General features: G+C 37.8%; 6 protein-coding genes, 2 long non-coding RNA genes and 1 pseudogene across 8 annotated transcripts in view; 4 read left to right on the top strand and 5 right to left on the bottom strand.

Annotated features, from left to right (window-relative positions):
- Positions 1 to 3,654, bottom strand: part of LOC124316149 (lysine-specific demethylase 7B-like) — a 4,376-nt gene extending 722 nt beyond the window's left edge. The window contains exons 1-16 of the mRNA XM_046781912.1: positions 3,553 to 3,654; positions 3,282 to 3,367; positions 3,103 to 3,220; positions 2,883 to 3,043; positions 2,675 to 2,816; positions 2,421 to 2,607; positions 2,241 to 2,345; positions 2,034 to 2,179; positions 1,767 to 1,968; positions 1,451 to 1,699; positions 1,131 to 1,389; positions 909 to 1,071; positions 753 to 843; positions 534 to 690; positions 234 to 466; positions 7 to 172 (exon numbers count right to left, since the gene is read on the bottom strand). Of these exons, the coding sequence (XP_046637868.1) occupies positions 7 to 172; positions 234 to 466; positions 534 to 690; positions 753 to 843; positions 909 to 1,071; positions 1,131 to 1,389; positions 1,451 to 1,699; positions 1,767 to 1,968; positions 2,034 to 2,179; positions 2,241 to 2,345; positions 2,421 to 2,607; positions 2,675 to 2,816; positions 2,883 to 3,043; positions 3,103 to 3,220; positions 3,282 to 3,367; positions 3,553 to 3,647 (2,560 nt within the window). The 5' untranslated portion in view covers positions 3,648 to 3,654. The remainder of the gene's footprint in view (positions 1 to 6; positions 173 to 233; positions 467 to 533; positions 691 to 752; positions 844 to 908; positions 1,072 to 1,130; positions 1,390 to 1,450; positions 1,700 to 1,766; positions 1,969 to 2,033; positions 2,180 to 2,240; positions 2,346 to 2,420; positions 2,608 to 2,674; positions 2,817 to 2,882; positions 3,044 to 3,102; positions 3,221 to 3,281; positions 3,368 to 3,552) is intronic.
- The window catches only part of LOC124316142, a 23,260-nt gene extending 12,709 nt beyond the window's left edge, over positions 1 to 10,551 (bottom strand). The window contains exon 1 of the mRNA XM_046781901.1: positions 8,552 to 10,551. Within this exon, the coding sequence (XP_046637857.1) occupies positions 8,552 to 10,343 (1,792 nt within the window). The 5' untranslated portion in view covers positions 10,344 to 10,551. The remainder of the gene's footprint in view (positions 1 to 8,551) is intronic.
- Positions 1 to 22,571, bottom strand: part of LOC124316136 (sporulation-specific protein 15-like) — a 610,960-nt gene that overhangs the window by 580,916 nt on the left and 7,473 nt on the right. Inside the window, exons 7-10 of the mRNA XM_046781891.1 lie at positions 8,371 to 8,445; positions 8,243 to 8,305; positions 8,108 to 8,182; positions 7,936 to 8,040 (exon numbers count right to left, since the gene is read on the bottom strand). Of these exons, the coding sequence (XP_046637847.1) occupies positions 7,936 to 8,040; positions 8,108 to 8,182; positions 8,243 to 8,305; positions 8,371 to 8,445 (318 nt within the window). The remainder of the gene's footprint in view (positions 1 to 7,935; positions 8,041 to 8,107; positions 8,183 to 8,242; positions 8,306 to 8,370; positions 8,446 to 22,571) is intronic.
- The window catches only part of LOC124316145, a 411,551-nt gene that overhangs the window by 165,565 nt on the left and 223,415 nt on the right, over positions 1 to 22,571 (top strand). The window lies entirely within an intron of this gene.
- LOC124316451 (phytanoyl-CoA dioxygenase, peroxisomal-like) lies at positions 4,044 to 5,996 on the top strand. The gene is made up of 11 exons (XM_046782414.1): positions 4,044 to 4,231; positions 4,294 to 4,366; positions 4,429 to 4,480; positions 4,544 to 4,709; positions 4,775 to 4,831; positions 4,903 to 4,959; positions 5,038 to 5,187; positions 5,250 to 5,325; positions 5,394 to 5,484; positions 5,559 to 5,664; positions 5,734 to 5,996. The coding sequence occupies exons 1-11, from the start codon at positions 4,202 to 4,204 to the stop codon at positions 5,800 to 5,802; spliced, it is 927 nt and encodes a 308-aa protein (XP_046638370.1). The 5' UTR covers positions 4,044 to 4,201; the 3' UTR covers positions 5,803 to 5,996.
- LOC124316440 lies at positions 6,274 to 22,401 on the top strand (annotated as a pseudogene).
- LOC124316629 lies at positions 11,338 to 11,869 on the bottom strand. Its single transcript, XR_006911873.1, has 2 exons — positions 11,827 to 11,869; positions 11,338 to 11,759 (listed from the first exon to the last, which is right to left on the bottom strand). It is a non-coding gene; the product is annotated as an uncharacterized LOC124316629 (long non-coding RNA).
- On the bottom strand, positions 15,828 to 16,751 carry LOC124316689. Its single transcript, XR_006911954.1, has 3 exons — positions 16,456 to 16,751; positions 16,264 to 16,382; positions 15,828 to 16,098 (listed from the first exon to the last, which is right to left on the bottom strand). It is a non-coding gene; the product is annotated as an uncharacterized LOC124316689 (long non-coding RNA).
- LOC124316497 lies at positions 16,325 to 17,537 on the top strand. Its single transcript, XM_046782483.1, has 5 exons — positions 16,325 to 16,398; positions 16,460 to 16,613; positions 16,677 to 16,993; positions 17,059 to 17,251; positions 17,339 to 17,537. The coding sequence occupies exons 1-5, from the start codon at positions 16,369 to 16,371 to the stop codon at positions 17,443 to 17,445; spliced, it is 801 nt and encodes a 266-aa protein (XP_046638439.1). The 5' UTR covers positions 16,325 to 16,368; the 3' UTR covers positions 17,446 to 17,537.

Genomic DNA, 22,571 nt, shown 5'->3' on the forward strand with positions numbered 1-22,571 from the left:
CATTACCTTTACTCTCCGCTTTGCTGAGGGCTGGAGGAGAAACTGCAGGAGTTGCAGGAGCTGCAACAGAAACTGGAACTACCACAGGGCCAGAAGCTCCAGCTTCGGTTTGAGGACTATCACTTATACTTGATCGTGATTTGCTTCGACGAATATAGGCTCTTTTGGGAGTCTATAGAAAGATAATCTTTCATCAAAATCTGCTTTTACATTATTGTGCTAATGTAGTATACCGGTTCGAGGGCTCGGCGTTGAGCAGCGGCTTCCAAAACGCGTTCAACAGCTGGTCTCTTGGCGCCATCACGAGTGGGTCGATCCTTTTTAGGCACCACAGGACCGACGCGAGCTCGTGGATTCCACGATTCGTCACCCGAGTCCAACCTTGTCCTTCCCACTCGACCAGCTTTCTTCTTTGCACTTTCTTTGTCATATCCCTCGTCGTCAGACGCATCCAGCGAAGGGTAAACTGAAAAATGAACATTTTTTAAATAATTAGTCGGATGGGATTTGTTGGTAGGATTTTGCTTAGTTACTGTATTCTTCATCCTGGTGAACTTTGGAAACCACATCTCCGTAATCATCCGTCAACGACGAATTTAATCTCCTCCTTCCTTTGCGTTGGCGTTGAGAAACAGCCGGAACTGGTGGCGGGTTTGACTTATCCAATGAACTGATGGATAGCGATCCGTTCTGTTGGGGCAAAGTATAACATTACAAACCCCATCACTATGACAATGAACAAATGATGTTACCTGATCTGATGTTGGAGAACTAAATCCTCGGCTCATGGTTAACATGCCAACGATGGCTTCTCTGGTGGAAGGCGATGCTCTGCCAGGATCCCTACAAAATAAAACATAAATTCATTCAATAAGAAGGTAATTAAAAAAATTAATTCAGAAACATACGCAAGTTCTTCCAATGCTCCTGGAACAGCCATGTTACTTGCACGAAGGAGCTCTTCGATTCCACTCTTGTTGGCCCCAGCTAATTTGCTTTCTCCCGTTTCTATGTCCATGTGGGCACCGACTTCGGTCGTTTCAGAAAACTGATATTCTGTTTTCCCGCCAACTACCCAAAAATTCGTCAACTATAATTATAATCAAACTTTAGTTAATTGCAAAAATTACCAGACAAACGTAGTTTAATCGGTCCCCGTTGATTATTTTGGCCAATCTTGGCCGGTTTCTTTGGTTTATGTTCATCAATCATTAATGGACGTTCTTCATCTTCATCACTTCCCTTTTTTGGCAAAAGCAGCTTGAGCGGAACAGCATTTGGACGAGGCGGGATAATTGAATAAGGTTGAGAAGACACACGGAGAGTGGGAGGTAGGAAAGGGACGGCTCGGACTTCTTCCATCTTACTAACTTTTGAAGACAGTCGATCCTAGTACAAGGAAAAAAAGACATTAGGATAAAACTTGATCGAGAGTTTTAACTTATGTTACTTCTTCTGCTGCAAAGTTGCTGAGCGCTTCGTTGATGTCTACAAAGTCAGCACGTGACTGCGGTTTACGACGGACTCTTTTCGGAGAAGTTTTTTCAATTTTGGCTATCGGCAGAGATGGTGCCACTGGAGACTGAGGGATGGACAAATTAGAGTTCTTCTCGACATGACGAAGCTCCCGACTTAATTCTTTTAGTAGTTTAGGTACTAAGATACGTTCGGGGATCGGTTCGCTCCTTCCTTTGCCGTTCTGTAGAAAGAGCAAACAAAACATTAAGAATTCTGGTCGTATTTCTTTATACTTTCTTAACACTTACATCTTTTTCTATCGTCCAGCTTTTCAGTGCGGCGGCCAGCGCTCTGATCCCTCGAATAAACTGCTCCTGACAACGAGAACCTTTGCTGTTCATATCTCTCAAATCTTCTACTATCCTTTCCGCTGCAAACCAGTGCAGTGTTTGAAACGAAGGAAAGCGAAATCTGATTGGGGCCTTTGAAGCAACTTCGATGTTGTAAATCCTGTAGTTTTACAGAAAGTCTCATCAGTATAGCTAAAAAAAAATTTATTTAAAAATGTTATTGACTTCAACTGTAGCTCCATATTTAAATTATGCAAGAAATTGCCGCCAAAAACCAAAGAATCTTTTGGTGTCAGTACGGCATGAATCCATCCCGTTGGTATAAACAAGGTGTGCCCTTGTTGCACCACCAATCGATAACAGGCATCAACCTAAACCATAAATGTACGAATTACATCACCAATAGTAAAGCAAGAAACTATAACGACGTACCATATCGCCGAAAAATACTTCGTGGTGATTTGGTTTCAACATCCATTGTAAGTAGAGATCCAAGTTTTCTGGAGTGGGTGCAACCAAGTAGAATATCTTTTCTCCCTGAAAAATTATGGTCAATTACACATTTTTTATCATAACAAAATAACTATGTAAACTGTCGGAAAAATAGTTTACCTTAAAGACGTGATACCACACAGACGACCCTCCAAAATCAATGTGGAAATCGGTATAGGAATCTTGTACTCCCATGAGGCAGTACTTCTGCACCTCTGGACGTTCAAGAGGATAATCTCGTGGCCAAACATTGTTGGCCCAACATAATTTACGAGCAATATAGGGAGGCTCCACCAAGGCACTCAAACTTGAAATGAAAATGTTAATTAAATATTGGTCGGCTGTTTAATTTTTTTAAAGTATTATAAACTCACTTTGATCCAGAAAACTCAAGGCTTATCACATTTAGGACTTGTGATCTTAAAGGATTTGAATAGTACTCTACAAAATCTTTAAGGGCCATGCGCAAGTCCGATTGCTTTTTGACATCAATCACATCAATTATTCTATCTGAACCTACAGCACCATACACATTTAATTAGTATTAAAAAGAAACTAATGTTTAATTTAATGAGCTATTACCAACATAATTTTCAACATCTTCAACAGTAAAGTTATCTTGTGGAACATTGAGATCTAAACCATCCTTATGCTCCACAAATATAGGCTTAGTAAAACCACTGCTGTTGAGGTAGGGTAGAGTGAGTTGCTGTCCCCTTAAACGGAGAATAACTTCCTCTGCACTAAGAACAAAAAATTATAAAACTACCATACAAAGAAATGTTTTTTATCATAGAAGTACTTGAGAAATGAGCGGGATTTTAAGTCTTTGATGAAAACCTGTGTTCCGGCTTGTGTTGCTTTTTGGCTGGCATCAGGATCACTGTAGTTATGTCTGTGCCAGTTAAGTATTGGTTTGCCTATAAATAATTGTTATTGCAAGTTGCCTGATGTTTTAAAAATGTAGCTTCCAATACTCACAAACTGTGGGGCCGCTGACAGGTTCACATTTGGAGCAAAAGAATTTATCAATGTCATGGGATTGGTATTCTTTTACATTGATACAACTGTAAGTGTGAAATAATAAAAAGGATGATATGTTATGAAGATAAATAAAGACAAACAAGACATAAATATTTCACTATGTTTGTAAACAGACCACCAATGCAATGTTTGTTGAAAGTAGATAAGTCTTTTTTAAATATGGGCATATTAGGGTTTAATAAATCGAGAAAAAAATGTAAATTTCTACCTTCCATGAAACCATTCCTTACAACAATCACATTGTATCATAAATTGAGTGTTATCGTAAGGCTTTCCGCAAAAACAAAACAAAGCATCCGCCATTTTTCCCTTTTTTCGTTTGCAACATTGCCAGATTTATAAACATTGGTTTTTACAACTCGCGCGCAATTCGTTTGAATTTCAGTAATTCCGCATTTCCGCTAATTACAAATTTGAATAAGCAATAACATTTCATACTCTGATTATATTCTATACATTCATTATTATTCTGTATAAATATTTATTGTGTAATTTCAATGTCACTCAGTTAGTGAAGCGAAAAGTTTTAAACGCCAATTGTGAGACGCAACACGCATTCATATTGACCGGACAATAATTTGGTCATTCTTAATTCTTCAGTCATCGCAAACTTTTTATTTATTGACATAACAAATTTGTTTGAAAAGTCTAAACCGATTAAAAGAAATCTCAACAGGTGTCGCCGTGTCGCCCTTTATCTGTCAGTCTGTTTGTTTACATTTACAAAAGCCTCGAGCAATATTTTGCGTACGTGCGAGAATTCAGAACGTAGTTTAATTACAAGTTTTAGATCCAGTTTTATGTTATAATACGGTGGATTACTTTATACTCGCTATTGTAGCTTATTACTAAACCGTATGCACTATATATCCACAATGGAACCAATGGTAAACAAAATATATAGCTGCTGCAATAGTGCAATGCATTGTAATCATTAAGTTGTATTTAGAAACCAGTTTTCAACTACACCCTTGATAATTCAAAGCTGACCCTTGAACAAAGAGAATTCTATGAGAAAAATGGTGACTAAGAAATGATCTTTTTTTCGTAATAATATCTTTTATTAATTTTGAAATCCATTAAGGTTTTCTTGTTGTCAAGGAATTAGTTGATGCAAAATTTCTGGATAACTGCAAGTTAGTTTTCTCTTTTGATTGTATCGTCTGTTGCTTTTATTTGATTTAATGTCACTTTTATAGGCAAAGATTTGTGGACTTGTGCGATAAAAAAGTACCATGGGGTTCACTAACCATGATGAAGGACGTCTCCTTGATGAAAAAAGGTGCTGTTGGAGAAAATCTCTTCTACAAAGTCCAGGATTTTGTGTATGACGATGTTCTGTTTGAATACTGCAGACACCCAACTGTAAATATCTAAATGTTTTATTCTTTTTATCATATCAGTATGTGAGATTATTTTTCTTGCTCTAGATCCTGGATTATGTTGAATGTTTTACTGGGCCCAACATTATGGCTATCCATACAATGGTAAATTTAAATCCTTAAAATCCATCACTGTTAGTCCTTTAAGACTTTTGAGCCATATGATTTTCTGGCAGCTTATCAATAAACCACCTGATTCTGGAAGCCTTACTTCCCGTCATCCCTTACACCAGGTATAAACGCCATTAAACTGGAATTATTTCTGAGTGGAGTTAAATTATCCTTTTTCTTCTCTTCCCTTTTGCCTACAGGATCTTCATTATTTCCCTTTCCGCCCGGCTAATAGAATCGTTTGTTCTTGGACGGCTATGGAAGACATCACACCCGAGAACGGATGTTTGATTGTCCTTCCTGGATCTCATACAGGGGAATTGCTTCAGCACGACTATCCTCAATGGGAGGCGAGTTTTGTTTGAACAGATAAGTATATTTGCATATTATGCTAATCGCATGTCTGAAATAGAACGGAGTAAACAAGATGTACCACGGCGTACGGGGTTACGACGACCACCCGATTGTCGAATTGTCGATGAAAAAAGGTTGTTGAATATAGTGTTTTATTTTTGTCACCATAGTGCCATAAATAGAGTTGCTTGTCTGGATTTAGGGGATACGGTTTTCTTTCACCCCATTTTTATCCACGGTTCAGGTCCTAATCAGACTCAAGGCTTCCGCAAAGCTATTTCCACTCACTACAGGTACCACGTAGTGAATTGCATTTAGAACTCGATGGGATTTATTCTAAGATAGTATACCTCTTTTCTCTATAAAGCTGCGCTGAAATGAAATTCATCGACATTCGAGGCACGTCGCAGGAGAATATCGCCAAAGAGGTTGTGGAGGTGGCGAAACGTCGCGGACTTGAACTAAATTTTCAGGTTCTACTTTTTAAACTAAAAATTACTGTTAGTGAAAAAAACTAAATAATTTTGTGGTTTTTATGATAGGACTTTTGGAAATTCCGCAGTCGACTTGTGCGAGGCCAACAGCCAGTAAAGTGGTTCAGTTCCCTGTGATGACGACCTTGAATCATTTTGATATTATAGTTTGCGCAATACTCTTTTCAGCACAAATTATTAACTTTTGGCCTTATTCAATCAATCTCATTTAATTTTACTTCTACCTCTACTGTTAACGGGTATCTATCAGCTGCTGATCGGATTGCAGTTGTTTTTCGATAATACAATTTTTTTATTTTCTCTCAAATCAAGCTGCAATTACCCGAAATTTTTATTAAAACGAATAGCTATCATTTTTCTTTTAAAACTCCTAAACTAATTGCAGTTCATTCGAGTCAATAATTTATATCTATTGGTTTTTTTACTTTTTTGTTTCTTTCCCTGTTTGACCAGTCCACAGGTTAAATCCTTTGTTCAATAATGGGAAGATTGTACATAGCCACGCCAAAAAAATAATATCATGACATTAAAAGTCTGACATTTAAAAATTCTAATCGAAAACTTATCTTCTTATTTACAGACACAAAGACCCTCTCAATTTATCAAGTGTAACCTTTAAGTTGGACGCAACAACAACAGGTCCACTGGTCGAACTGTATAAATTGAAACGCACGTCCAGTTGGAAAACACAGTCTATTTTCCAAACAACTAAAGAATGGCGCATTTTTATGTAGCCTCACTCACCCAAGTTGTTTTACTGTTGGTTTTCATCTGTTGGACGTCGAGTTCGACAGATGTTTAGTTGCATCCACAGTTTAATTTTCGTTAAGAAATTCCCATCCCTTAACGAATAAGAGTCGAACGAATTTTTTCCCCTTCCCTTATTTTTCTCATCCTGCGACCGTGAGAAGGAAATAATTAAAATTTATGTTAATCAAATTGAAATAGTAAAAACTTTATTAAAGATAAACGAGATGTGTAGTTGCATCGTTTTCGTGTTAATTCCGTGAGAAATTTTAAAATAAAAAATAAAATAAATTTTTATATTTGGCAATCAAAAAGAGTTTTTCACGTCCCGTGCCCTTGATTTTAGAAGTAGACCAGTGATTTTTTGTTGACGAGTGCATAACTGAAATGTTAATTCATCTGTAAAAGAATTTTCTGAAAATTCCAAACCGTAAACGAATTACGGCCAAATGAATTTTCTCCCATTTCAAGGCCTCCCGTTTTTTGTAAATCTGGCATCAAAATTGGTTTTTTGATGGTCGCGTCTAGAGTTTTGTAGATAGAAAATTGAAAATTCATTTTGTGTATGTAATAAGTGGAATTACATCTACAGTTCAATTTTGGCAAAGAAATTCCTATTCCTAAATGAATTAGAGTCGAACGAATTTTTTTCCCCTCTCCCTTAAAATACCCTCCGCCCCCGCGTGTCGACATGAAACAAAAATGTCTGGGTCGAAAATATTTCGTGTCGCCGATGATGTTGAACTTCAAAGTGACGCCCCAATTTCCTCCTCCAACATGAAACCCGTGAAATGGGTGTGGTGGTTATCGTTGTCAAACAAATACGAGTCTGAACTCCCATAATACCAAAACTGCATCCAGAGTTGATCGCCTTTTTTCAGGTTCAGCGTCGACTGGAGGGTGAACGAACTATATTTATCAACAGGCTTCGTCTCCTCTTGAACAAAACTCGACCCGATTATCTTCCCGTTCAAATAAAGTTCAAAAGCAAATCCAACAGAAGATGAAGAAGTAGATGAAGATCTAAGATACGCCTGTCCCGTGAAAGAGAAAAAATAAATTCCCGGTCGCGGGGCCGTGAATTTCCCCGATGCCAAATCCATGGCATTTCCCTCGTTCACCAACGCCCTCGAGAACGGAATCGGAGTGTTACGTGTGTTAAATGTTGAATCTCTCTGGACGTAGAAATGGACGGGCGCCGATTTGACGTCGGCGTATCCGATCCATTTCTGTTTGTCTGTAAACAAAAATGATTGGATAAAACAATAACAAGCACAAACAAGCACACGTTGTACCATTTTGATTTGCAAAAAAGTTGCAGTAAATCATTTCCATCTTCTTTGATCCTTTGACAGAAAAGAATCCGCTCAGTTTATGTCCCATTCGTTGCAGATCCGCACACGAGGTTGGCATTTTACCAATGTCGACTAATTCACTCGTTCGGGCTATTGAAAATGAAATTCAATTCTTCGTCTTATGAAATAATTCATTTAATATTCTTACCATTTAATTTGGTCACCAAATCAGCAACGGCGGATTTGGTGCTGCCCAATTCGGTTCTCGTTGAGGCCAAATTTGTTTTTGTAGTTTCCAAATCAGTTGAAGTCGCTGATAACCATTTCATCCTATTAAAATTAAATCAATTTCAAATAATAATTTAGAAACATTTTTTTACCTCTTAGATCTTTTTTCAAATTTGTTTCAGAAACTTTTAATTCTTGACCTAATCGATCGAAATTCGCTACACAATCTAAGAAAACAGAATTAAATTCAATTTTTCTCAATTTCGTTCAATATTCGTAAGATTTACTTTTGAGTTCAGTTGATAAATTTCTGGTCGTTATTTTCATTTCTGCCAATTCTTTTTCGGTCGCTAAATTTATTTTAAGAAAAGTTTTTGGATTCAGATCTATATGATTTTAAAAAAAGGTACAATACCCTTTAATTTGGAAGATAAACCATCGAGGTTTTTGGTTAAATCAGCCCTCGTTTTCACCAACTCCTTTTGAGTCTCTGTACAGCACAAGATTTAAATGCAGTTGTCGCCAAATCATAAATAAATCAAATACAATTATTTGTTAATAATTTAATCGAATGTTTCGTCTTTCTCTTTTCAAACCTTTGAATTCGTCCTTTAAATTGTTCCATTCGTCAGTGACGGTCAATTCTGAGTGTTCCATAATCTTGATTGGCGCCGACAGTTCGGCGGTCGTGTAACGGACACGATCGTTGCGGTCCTGAAACGATTGAGAATCACGAAATTTGGCCAAATTGATTCGGCTCAATTGCATCGGTTTGGGCACGAATTTTTCTCCGTCCCATTGGACGTGATTTTTACTTTCTTGTAATAATTTTGCCATTTCTTCTTTTGATTTTTCTACACGCCGGGAACGATCGGAATCTTTTGCCATTTTCCCTGAAATTGTTGAACTGATTCGGTCCACGTCATCCCAACTGCTTAAGTCAAAATTGTGTTGGATTTTTTCTTTATTCTCCAACTTTCTGCCATATTCATCAGAATTAGTTTTTGCCCTGCCACTCTTCTCATTTTCTTGTTCAGTATTGTGCGTGTTATTGTAATCTACTGCGAATTTACCTCCACCACTGAGGTCGAGCTTCGGCAATAAAGGAATCTTTATTGGCAAAGCCACTTTCCCTTGCACATTTGCTTCCCCATCAGCATTAACAGTTAAAGATTTGTCATCTTTACTTTTATTGCGGCTGGATTGACCTTGGTCCGTTGCTTGTGATCTTTTCCTTTCATTTTCATTTGCATCTTTCGATTGATTTTCACGACGAACTTGTTCCTCTCCTTTTCTTTCCTCCTCTTTATTACTCGAAGTTAATTTTTCTGTTATTTCAGACTGTTTCTCCGCTTTTTGGAACATATCCGCCAATTTCTTTTGGGTTTCCTTGTCCATTTTGTTGATGATTTCATTTAAAGTTTTCGTCGTCTTGTCCGGCCGGTAATTGTCGTCATTCCAGAAAACAGAGTCCCACATTTTGTCACTTTGTTTAGTTATGGTCGCCTTGGACGTGACAAGCATACCTTTTAAAATATCTGAAATTTGAGATTCCGTATTAGGCGACCCGACCTCGTAGTCGTCAAATGTGTCCATTCGAATGTTGGTGGCCGTTTCCGTCAACATTTTCTTCTCGTCGTTGGCCGTCAGAAAAATTTCGTTTTTGTTTTCAAATTTTTGTAAAAGAGTCGAGACCATTTGACCGGAAGTGAGGCTATCGATGCGGATGGTCGTCTGTTTTGTTTGTGACGTCTGCGATGACAAACTGTACAGAAGTTTCAAATGGTCAAATTGATTGGGATTCGATCGCATTTGATTGGCCAGTTCGTCGCAGATTTTCCGGTCATTACATGACATATAAAACCAGATGGTTTTGCTCTTGTCATAATTCGTCCACACTGGCGATGGCGAATAATCTGTTGTGGGTATTTTGCTGGCGAGAATGACCTTCTCCAAGGGAATGACTGTCACTCTGTTTGATTTGATTTCATGACCGACAATGTCATTTAAATGTTTCACAACTTCATTTTGGACTTTGTCGTTCCACATTTCTACACGAAATCTCATCTCTAATTGTTTCGTGCCATTGTTGTAAATACTAACGGCACTTTTGTGGTCCAGCAGCGCAATGGGAGCGTAGAAATATTTTTTCTGGCTGGCTGTTGTCGTTTGCTTGTGATTATTGGCGTGTTCGTAAATTTCAATGAGAAAGTTGCCGTAATTCATGGAACTTAACGTGTCCGCTGAGATTTGCAGTTTCGCCCAAGAAGAAGAACCGCCGGGGTTGTTTGTTTTTGGGTTTTTGTTTGATTGGCATTTGCAGCAAATGACCGAAACAAATAAAATGGTGAAAATGTACCTTACAATCGATTTCGTAGCCATTTCCATCCAAGAATGAAAAAGAAACTTGAAAAGAATTAATTTATAGATGAGGCTGGGGAACAGGTTAAATTTCGTTGTATGGCACTTTGACGTACGTTTCAAACTGAGCGGGAATTCACGAATAACTGCGTATTTATACAGCAAAATTAGGCAGATTCATTGGAATGGGTTTTTCCAGATTTACGACATTGCGTAAGCAAGTGTGTCGGGTTCCCGATTTCGAAGTCGAGCGTCGTGTAGACTTTGATAAATCAGAAATGTCATCCAATATTCCCGCCAATGTTTTATAAACAGAACATACTCCTAGTATACAAACATATTCTCGATTCTTTCAAACAAGATAATATACCAACACCAATAAAATATACAAATATAAAATGTATAAAAATATTACATACAGTAACTTTAGATTAATCTCAAGCGCTCACACATTTTAAATTTAAATCAATTTTGTACAGAACGTTCTTTGATCCGATACTCACCAACCGCCCTGCGCTGTATTTTCGATAGCAGTTTGATCTTGTCGCACAATTCGCCGGCCTATTTTAAACAAACGGCCCACAGCATTCTCCACTCTTTTCCTCGGTCGGTTAGAAATGGCCAATTTAAAGTGGAAGTTTTATTTTATTCTATTTCTTTTAAATATTTTAAAATGCTGGGAAAATCCAAACATAAGTACATGTTCGAAAATGATACTCACGAGACTTTGATACTGTGGTTTGATATGAATTTTATCTTCCGTCGCCACTCGCCAGCGTTGGAAATATTTCGTCAAAACTGCACAAGTCACACTTGAATGTCATGTCGAGGTTACAAGTGAAAAGTCAGCAAGTCTTGCCATTGATTTTCTAAAACAGACTGACCCCAATATGCTAGTTTAAGAAACAGTCGAGTTTGAATATTATCTGCGCGTCTACTATAAAATTTAATTCGTTCAAATACGACCGATTGCCGTTTTAAATCTGTTACGGGCTAATTCCCATAAGAAATAAGTCCTAAATTGAGAAAAAAAATATTTGTATTCAAATTCAAGCAGTAATTGCCACTGATAATCTCAGAACAATGTTGAACAGAATGCGAATAGGGTAGATTGCGTAAGATATTTTAAAGTTACAGGTAAACCATGTACACTGACGTTTTTTCGATTTCCCACCTACTTATAAACAAAGACAAATTGATATTTCTGGGGCGGTGGTGAATCGAAACTTATTAAACAACTAAAAACGGAGAATTCATAAAAGGGTTTACAAGAAAGGGGGTAATAACCTGTAGCGGAGGACGGTCCCTTCTGTGGCAGTTTACTCTTTGCTGTCGCCAATGCCATCGGGCAAAATTGCGAACATGGCTTCAGACTCTGGCAAGCAGGGGGAGTCGTAGATTTTGCAAATTCGGGTTTCTCCACGACCTTTGCGCAAGTAAAGTCTACGTAGGAAGGAAAGTTGTTACTGCCAGGGCAAAGGGATGTAAATAACAACAAGTGAAAACTTACCGAGTAGTAGACGCGTGAGCCATGATGTTTCCACCGATGGGTTCCCAGGTAAAAAAGTACTGCCTTGCACTGTAATAAAATGATAGTTTATTTAAGTAAACTATCATTTTATTGTAGTGGACCCAGTAAAGTAGAAGTATCACCAAGTGGGCGTATTTTTTTTTTTGTTTCAATGTCAATATTACTAAAGACACACTGCTATATCACTGGTAGCCACTATTTTCCTACAGGCTTACTTTGTTTTCAGTAGCGGTCACTGTACTTTTACTGGCGCATAACTGCTGTTTCACTGCAGTAGCCACAAATACCACTCTATTTTTACTGAGAGACACGAGGCACACTGAGTTTTACCTAGTGGCCACTGTACTTCTACTAACTCACACTGATATGGCGTTTCACTGTTTTGATAGGCCGCCTACTTATGAATAACTGTTCATATATTCCATATATACCAAATTTACTAGGCAAAAAAGAATGACAAACCTGTATATATATACAAAAATGAAAAGTTTATTTCGATGCAACACATCCATTAATCTTTTTCAAACCTAATGTCGTTTTTCATACAATACATTTCATTTTCACAAAGAAGAAGACAAGATTTGGAAATGACATCCTGTGGGATTATTGCATTTGTTAGGGAACGAGAGCCGTTACGATTGATTTTTGATACTACAGAGCCCAAATCGTTCAAAGTGTGTTCATCAAGTATAGGAAAGTGTCTCTTAAAAGGAATGTTTTCTCCAATAAAGACATAGAAACTTTCAAGAGAATTAGAGCGGTTGGATACCCAGCAAGTACGTTCATCAGTTGCACAAGTGCAGTCAAGACAAATTTTGAAAATTTTTAGAATATTGTAAGTCTTTCCATCAAGACAATTAATAACAGAGTTGTTACGTTTGAAACGCGAGGAATAGGACATACAAGAGAAGATTTCACCGTTGGCCGCAAGCCTTTCATAACTCAAGCATGCCGTGCAAATCATTTGTTTTCCTAATCTGTTTTGAATTGAATTGACGTCTTCTGGTTGTAGAAAATTTTGTAGACTTTTACCCAGCCCTCGGACTGTACGATTTCCTGACAAGGGAGCGTCTAATCTATGATACATTTCTTTAACCAAGTCTTCCGCAAACGGAATATGAAGTTTAGCGTAGTCGCGAGCGTTTGCCTTCTTCAAAACGGAAGAGAAAATTTGTTTTCCTATCTGTGTTGTCCCGTGACAAGCATATTTAAGTGTCCCGCCTATATCTTCGTACATGAATGCCGAATAAGCCCATGGGCACCCCCAATAAGTCACAGAATCTACAACATGTTGTAACAGGTGAACGTTATAACTAACTTGCTCTTCCCCATACAGCAACTCAACTTGAGAAACAAATTTAAAGAAAAGTTTACGAACTACTTCAACGTCTTCACGAGAAATATTTTTCTTTAACAACATGTGCATCCCTTTAACCAGAATAAGCCAATGTTTATAATACTTGTGAGGCAACAAGTGTCTCAGTACAACTGGGCTGTAAAATAAAAGCCAAACTCGAAACTCACTCGCTTTCCAGATGAGCCGGTGATCAAGAGATCGCAAAACTCGGCGAATTTCATCAGGAGGGCAAGCAGTTAAGATTATTTCGTCTATGAGCTTGCCATTTTTGATGTGAAAGGGTTCGTTGGTACTAGTTAACCAAAGATTCAAAAATTGCTTGACTATTCCAAGCAGAATGCAATGCATATAATCTGGTACTACACCTTTTATGACATCAAAAAAGGGAAGCAGATACAATAACGACATCCCTTTCACCCCACCTACATGTTGGGTGAGTGAAAGGGTTGCAGTTTGGGCTTGTTCGTAGGATTTTTCGTGACTTCTGTTTGGGGGTAAAGGATGGACAAGGGGATACACTTGAACAGTGCCGTCGCCCTTAGCAACACGTTTGCCCTCATGCTCACAAAATCCGCAACCATAAGAGCCATTGTACTGCATGAAATTGGTTAACATGGCTCTAGCCGGAGCATCGGCAACCAGCAAAGGGAAGGCTACTTTTGAAATGTGATTTCTGCCAGAAGAATCTTTCCATTGAAAGCCTTTCTTAGAAAGTCGTCGAGCTTGAATTATGAAGGGCTCAAGAAATGTATCGACGTTCGGCTTTTCATTGCCAAACCACAGGCAGCAAATAACGATATGTTTTGCCTTTTCATTATAGTTTAGTTCATTAATAGACAGTAATAAAGGCCATACAGAGAATTTGGAAGAATGGAAAATTTTCACGCCGTCGGTGTTAACTGTCACTGAAAAATTCCCGTCTTCCAATAAAAATTGTTTTAGTTTTTCTTCTCTATATAAGTCTCCCGTATATATTTCGCCTAACATTTTCCCATCAGAAAAAAGGCCATCCAGCTTGCGTGCGGATATTTTGTCGCCAACGTCATGCGAATCGAAAATTTTTCGAAATTGTTCTTCCAACGAGCCCACCAAAAAATAGCAATTTTTTTTCGCAAGTTCTTTAGTTGACATTGACAAATTACAGGTTTTACAAGTTAATGTACCCTCACTCTCTCCCAGATAACTGGAGCAGTGCTCGCAGTAGTAATGTAGAGTTGCAGCACTTGATTTGATATCAAAAATTTTTTCAAATAAGTACCGGCTTTTAGAGAGAACGGATGGCACAAGAAGGCTTAGGAGTTGCAATAAATCGGACAGAGAAGACTTAGTTAAATTGTGTCTGAGGAAAAATGCCATAATTAATGAAAGCAACTGGCCTTTTGAAAGATTGGTATCGGAAAATAGAGGTTCCTCTGACACCGGTTCCTCGTCCCCTACGTCTTCGCTCGTAACATTTTCATACTCTTCTCTTTCTGCCGATCTCGGGGGATTCTAAGTTACAAATTACGAAAGAAATAATTAAGCAAATTTGCCGAAACGTACTGATTGCACTGTGGTGCATTAAAGTTATACTTCAGCAGAAAAATGTTCGTTAGAAGAAGAATTTAGGCCTACAAGCTCTTCACCACCCCCAAACTGAGTTTCGTCTTCCGTATTTTCATTGTGTTCTGTAACATTGACAAATGAAATTTTTTATTTCAGTTATAACATTTAGCTAGTAATATGCAAGCTTACGGTGCATTCCTTTAAGTTTCCAGTTGAAAGCCGTCGATCTTGGAACATCCCTCACTACTCCGTCGACAGATCTTTTTCGCCAAAGACGATACGGCCCTCGAGGTTGATTTTTATTCATTTTTCACGACACAAATCGTTCACTTTAATTATGTTATTCGTTCGAGTTATAATAAATTTTCACGCCACGAGTTTAAAAGAGCAGACGATAGAAAACCGAATACACAAAACATGCTCATGGCTCTGATGCCATATATCACATGCGTATAACCTAAGATAAGCAATAAATTCTGGTGTTTCCATGTAAATGCTGAAATTTCTAACGATACTATAAAAAATTTTTTTTTTAATCAAACGAAGCTGAAAATTGAAATTTTTGGCCGAAACATTTGATAATGTCACCGCAGCGCCACCACTGTAAGCTTCCTTCCACGAAAGGAAGTCTCAAATAAACGCCCCTTAATAGTGAAACAACGTGCAATTTTTCCATCTTACGTGTATTTTGTGATTAAAAAAGCGTTTCGGCGAAATTCAGGATAAATTATGCCACAGTTTGGTGAAATAAAGAAATTTATCTTGTTTTTGTACAAGGGACAAAAAACAGATATCTTGCTGGTGGGCCAAAAGGAAATGTTTTGTGATCCTTACGAAAACGAAACATACATTTCTTTTGAAGATTCTGATTTAAAGATAAATTGGAAGGGGGTGGCTAAACGTGGTAAAGGCAATATTCCACCGGGAGAAATGAAAATCAGAGTTCTTCTAAGCAACGGTATTCCATAATTTTTCAAAAGCCGTGCTAAACGTTTTGTGCTAAACTTTTTTCTCTTACAGACAGTAAAGAATACTTGGAAAGTATTTCTCAATTATTCAACACAAAGAAAATGTCCCTTGATGCAATTGTAAAGTTGCACACGGAAGATGATTACCAGAGAGTGTCAACAAATACAAAGATAGAAAAGGATGAGGCAACCAATTGTGAAGATGCTAACGTTGAGGGACAATGTGGAGAAAGCGACGATGACAAAGATGCCAAAGATAACGGTGACATGGACGAAGAGGATGATCCTAGGGAGCTGGTTACGACAGACAAGAATCAAAATGTACTCCCAATTAACCAACGCAGCGCTGTGCGCAAGAGACAGGCGCCATCCAGACTTAATCTTGAAGCAACACAAATTAATGTTTATGAGGATTTGACAACAAGTAAAAAAGCTAAGCCAAGTAGTAAACAACAGAAGGAAATTATGAGCATAGCCCACAAGACAGCTTCTGATCGCATACTATCTCTTGTAATTAAGTTACATTCTATACTGTTTAAAATTTACCTATGTTAATAATATTCATTTACTTAGGACCAATTAAATGACTCCTTTGATGATGCAACAACTGAAAATGGCGAAAAAGGGCATAGTTCACCGCAAGGGAAGGACATGTTGGATTCAACCTTGGCAAAAATACTGGTAACTAAATTACATTTTAAAAAAGGCAAGTTACAAAACATAAGAACATTATTATACTTAGGTTGAATGCACCAACACTCCTTTGGGCAAGCAAAGCCCTGTTTCAGTGGGACGGAAAGACAACAGTTTAAAAAGAGCTGATTGTGGCAGCAGTTGCTGTCAAGAAAAAGATGCTATTATTGGCGAACTCAAGTTGGAAATCAAATTTCAAAAAGGTATGCACATATTAAACACTATCATCTGTAAACGTTCACTATGTAATATTCCAAACTTTTCAGATCTCAATAAGACATTCTCAATGCAGACGACTGTTTTGACTGACGTGAGGGAGTTGTTATTGAAGTTCAGTAGCCAGCAACTAATATCTACACCTAGCCAGCAACTAGCTCCACCTAGTACGTCTAACAGCGGCAACTTTTTAAATTATGCCAACCAGTCAAGCACATCAGGCAATTTGACGGGCCATCCGAAATTTGTTGGGGGAAACTGTGCTCAGATGCCAAACTCAGAAATGTCAGATAAGATTGGCAGTGACTCATTGGGAGATACGTTATCCACGATCGAGGATGAAAGTGATGGCCAACTTTACGATCACGTAAGTTTAAAGACCTCTCTAATGCACCAATATGATACTCATTCTAAATGCCGTTATTTTTGCAGAAAAGTTTTCCGATACCTGAAACTGTAATGCGTAGGCTGATAAAGGGTCCCGTCACACACTTTGTTTCGCACTTAATGGACAAGTTGTACACGGATCAGTACCTAGCGACCCATAAAATGACCGATATGGGAGGTAGCGGCGTGGGAAGCAAAAGACTTGCCATGAACAAACATGAGCTTCAACATATAATTGGTGACTGGCAGTTATTGGGATATTTTAGCACTTAGCTAACATCCTTTTTTTTGTATATTTTAAAAATCGATGTTCTTTTCCTTGCAGATAGAGTTCTAGATTGCGGATTGGTTAACCTGGATGGGTCTTTAGTAAATGAAAAAATGGTAAAAAATGCAATCTCTCGCAAATTCAATAATTCCCGTGCTAAGTAGACGACATTGTATTTTTCCTTTTCACTACTTCACTATGACTCTTCCGTCAACGTGCTGTTTGTTGTATTTAATGAGTAAAATACAATTAACTGAGCTATATATATATTGTACCAAGCTTTCTTCTACTGCATTTATACTACAAATTTACCAGAGTGTTACTATTGTAAAATTACATATTTACTGATATTTTATTAGCTTTATATTGCAGTATTATTGTGCTAAACGCACTATATATTTACGGTATTCTCACACTATTACTGCGGAATTACTGTTATAATATTTTACATTTACTGCATTTCATTATAAGTTTACTAGGATTTCACTTGAAATTTACTGCTTCAGTACTGTTTGCTTCATTAAAACAAATAATCTTCTGCTCTAGTAATTCTGTAGTATTTTCAAAATATTATTGTCATAATACTTGTCCCAAAATCCTTCAGTATTACTTGAGTTTTCTCATATTATTACTTAAGTACATTCTAAGTACTTTTTCACCTGGGTTTCTTTGGGTCAGCAGCGAACATTGCAGCACCATCGACTTGAGCAACTACTTGATTAGTTATAACCACTGCCACGCCAAACTTTAAAAACACATAAAATAACAAATGTGATTTAAGAAAATTTGAATGGTTATTTACGACGTCTAGTATACACGTACTTCATCTGCAAGTCGAAGGAGCATGCGCAAAAAACGAGCGAGATGCATTTGGCGCGCGGAAAGTTCTCCTCTTCCCGAGTAGTCGGTCCTAGGAAGACAAAAGAATGTTTGCATGCCATACATGTCTTTGAAGAAAGAAAGATCCTTTTGAGGATTACCTGTAAAGAGCTGTGGCGGAATCGACAATGAGAAGAGCGTAACGGGAATCGGCCATCATGGCAGAGGCTTGGATCAGAAGCTGTGACTGGTGATCAGTATTGAAAGCTCTGGCGCAAGCTACATTATCCAAAACATCTGAGCCAGATAAACCATATCGTTCAGCTACAGCCAACAAACGCTCCGGACGAAAGGTTCCTTCAGTGTCGATGTACAAGCACTTTCCTTCAGCTCCTCCACTGTCAATGGGCAACTAAAAAGTTAAAATGGATAAAAACTTATTAGAATTTGAATTGGTGAACTCCTGAAATATCTATTACTTGACAGGGGACTGCAAGAGTTAGGCACAATTGAGTTTTTCCAGTACGAAACTCTCCAAATATTTCTGTGATGCTCCCCCTGCACCACTAATTCCATTGCCCTGAAAGTGTTGAAAATTGAAATTAATTATGTTGTTTACTAAACAATGAGTTTGCATTTATAAATTGAGTGTCTGTTGTTTCAACGTTCTTACTTCAAGTTTACTGATTGCTGAAAAAACAGTTTGTTCGAGAGCTTCGACGACATTTTCTTCTTCTTCATTAAGATTTCGAAGTGCAGTAGCCATCGTACTGATTAATAGCTTATGATAAGCTAATGATTAAAGATACCACTGTTGCAAAGCAGAATATGTCAATGAAAAACAATTGTGTGATTCAGCTTCTCATTCTATGAGAATTTAATTCAATTCCAGAATTCAATTCCCTTTTGCTTACAGGATCTTCATTATTTCCCTTTCCGCCCGGCTAATAGAATCGTTTGTTCTTGGACGGCTATGGAAGACATCACACCCGAGAACGGATGTTTGATTGTCCTTCCTGGATCTCATACAGGGGAATTGCTTCAGCACGACTATCCTCAATGGGAGGCGAGTTTTGTTTGAACAGATAAGTATATTTGCATATTATGCTAATCGCATGTCTGAAATAGAACGGAGTAAACAAGATGTACCACGGCGTACGGGGTTACGACGACCACCCGATTGTCGAATTGTCGATGAAAAAAGGTTGTTGAATATAGTGTTTTATTTTTGTCACCATAGTGCCATAAATAGAGTTGCTTGTCTGGATTTAGGGGATACGGTTTTCTTTCACCCCATTTTTATCCACGGTTCGGGTCCTAATCGGACTCGAGGCTTCCACAAAGCTATTTCTACTCATTACAGGTACCACGTAGTGAATTGCATTTAGAACTCGATGGGATTTATTCTAAGATAGTATACCTCTTTTCTCTATAAAGCTGCGCTGAAATGAAATTCATCGAAATTCGAGGCACGTCGCAGGAGAATATCGCCAAAGAGGTTGTGGAGGTGGCGAAACGTCGCGGACTTGAACTAAATTTTCAGGTTCTACTTTTTAAAGTAAAAATTACTGTTAGTGAAAAAAACTAAATAATTTTGTTGTTTTTATGCTAGGACTTTTGGAAATTCCGCAGTCGACTCGTGCGAGGCCAACAGCCAGTAAAGTGGTTCAGTTCCCTGTGATGACGACCTTGAATTATTTTGATGTTATAGTTTGCGCAATACTCTTTCCAGCACAAATTATTAACTTTTGGCCTTATTCAATCAATCTCATTTAATTTTACTTCTACCTCTACTGTTAACGGGTATCTATCAGCTGCTGATCGGATTGCAGTTGTTTTTCGATAATACAATTTGTTTATTTTCTCTCAAATCAAGCTGCAATTACCCAAAATTTTTATTAAAACGAATAGCTATCATTTTTCTTTAAAAAAACCTTAAACTAATTGCAGTTCATTCGAGTCAATAATTGATATCCATTTGTTTTTCTCTTTTTCTGTTTCTTTCCCTGTTTGACCAGTCCGCAGGTTAATCCCCTTGTTCCGCCTTGTTCAATAAAGGGAAGATTGCACCTCAGTCTGACATTTAAAAGTTCTAATCGCTTATCTTCTTATTTACAGACACAAACACCCTCTCAATTTATCATTTAACCTTTAAGTTGGACGCAACAACAACCATGACAGCATGACATTTGACTGACATTTAATCGAATTCTTTTTTGTTGACGACATGGATTATATAAACACAAAGACCTGTTGTTCTCAATTTATCACTAATCTTTAAGTTGGACGCAACAAAAATAGGTCCACTGATCAGTGGTTGTATAAATTGAAACGCACGTCCAGTTGGAAAACACAGTCTCATTTACAGTGTTCTGTCGAATAAGGTTTTTCGTGATTTGAGCGTAGTCGAATCACGAATAACTTTCATTTATTCGACGAATAACAAATACGAATAAAAATAAGGGTCTTATTCGAATTTTCGAATAGAATAACGAATAACGAATAAGAATAAAGTTTCGAATAAATTTTCGAATAAAAGATAAGAAAATTTCGGATTTTAATCAATTAGTAAAAGGTTTTAAGAGAATGGGTAAACGAAATTGATTTATGAAAAAACAAAATAAAAGTTTTTCGGTCTTGGCTTCCTACCACATTTAAGATTTAATTGGAATTTAAATTTTTGCAGAACCCAGTTTCCAGTTAATGCCCAACATAGCGATTTGTGATGACTCATAGCGCCACTTAGTGTAACTTAGGAATTTGCTACAACACAAATTTCGGTGGTTGAAGCACCACCCTCTAGGCAATTCCTTTTCCTAGCAATGGGGGTGGAGCTTCAACCCCCTAAAAGTTGTCTTCCTCTGTCTCACCACAGGTGGCGCTGGCGCTAAATGTGCCTTAAACAGTATCCCAAAATGCAACATTGATTCGAAAGTGATTCGATTTATTTATTCGAAATGTTATTCGCGGACAACGAATAATTTTTTTCTAAAAGATAAAGAATAACGAATACGAATAACTGTCATTTATTCGACGAATAACGAATACGAATAATGTTATTCTTTATTCGCGAATAAGGAATTTTATTCGAAAGAAATTATCCGACAGAACACTGCTCATTTATAATTCCGAATAACAAAAGAATGGCGCATTTTTCTGTAGTTTCACTCACCCAAGTTGTTCTGCTGTTGGTTTTCATCTGCTGGACGCCGAGTTCGACTGGCGCTGCCTTTTCCTTGGAGGAAGAAGAATTCCTACAACTGAAGGAAATTATTTATCACAATTTATTTTCACGTGATGCTTCTGTGTTAATAGTTCGATTCAATTTGTTATTTTTGATGTTTTGTAATAATGTTATTCCATTTATTGCCAATAGATTCAAATGAAACAAGTCGTGAAAAGTTTGGAGGCCAAAGATGAACAACTGAAGAACTTGGAATCGACAGCGATTGAACTGCGGGCAAAAGTGACGCAACTGGAGGCCAAAGTTGAACAACAAGATTCGCTTTTAACTTCCCTTTTACGAGAGAAAAATGAACGCACATTAGCAGCAGCAACCGACTCTGTTCCAATTAGCAATAATCAATCGGCTGTTGCCATCAACGGACTGCCGTCTTCGTGCGAGGATCTCAAAAGCATTGGCCACACCCTAAACGGATTTTATTCCGTCATGGGATCGGCGATGATGGAATCCGTTTACTGCGACTTCACTAAACTTCCTAGCGATGAAGGTAAATGTTACAAATTCTGACGAATTATTCAGTTGCAATTATCTATTTTTTAATTAATGAAAAGGTTTTGAGAAATGGATCGGATACGCCGACGTCAAATCGGCGCCCGTCTTTTTCTACGTCCAGAGAAATTCTTCATTTAACACAACTAATACTCCGATTCCGTTCGATTTGGCGCGGGTGAACGAGGGAAATGCCATGAATTTGACATCGGGGAAATTCACGGCACCGCGACCAGGAATTTATTTTTTCTCGTTCACGGGAGTGGCGCATCTTGGATCTTCAATTTCTGCTGATTTTTGGACTTATATTTATTTGAACGGGAATTGGATCGGGGCGAGTCGTGTTTCACCGAATAACGGCCGCATTGATCAATTTAGTCCATTGACCCTCCAGTCGACGCTGAACTTGGAAAAAGGCGATCAACTCTGGGTGCAGATTTTTTATTCTGATTTAGACTCGTATTTGGCTGACTTCAGCAGTCACCACTACACCCATTTCACGGGTTTCATGTTGGAGGAGGAAATTGCGGCGTCACTTTGAGGTTTGCGGTTCAACATCCAAAATTCGCAAAATCATCGACGACACGAACATTTTGGGGAAGGGAATTTTAAGGGGAAAGGGTAGATAATGCATTCGACTCTAATTCATTAAGGAATGGACATTTCTTTATCTAAATTGAACTTTGGATGTAATTAGTTTTACTGAATACACACACAAAGTTTCAAATTTGTACATGC

Source organism: Daphnia pulicaria, chromosome 12, assembly GCF_021234035.1.
Source record: "Daphnia pulicaria isolate SC F1-1A chromosome 12, SC_F0-13Bv2, whole genome shotgun sequence".
NCBI lineage: Eukaryota > Metazoa > Arthropoda > Branchiopoda > Diplostraca > Daphniidae > Daphnia > Daphnia pulicaria.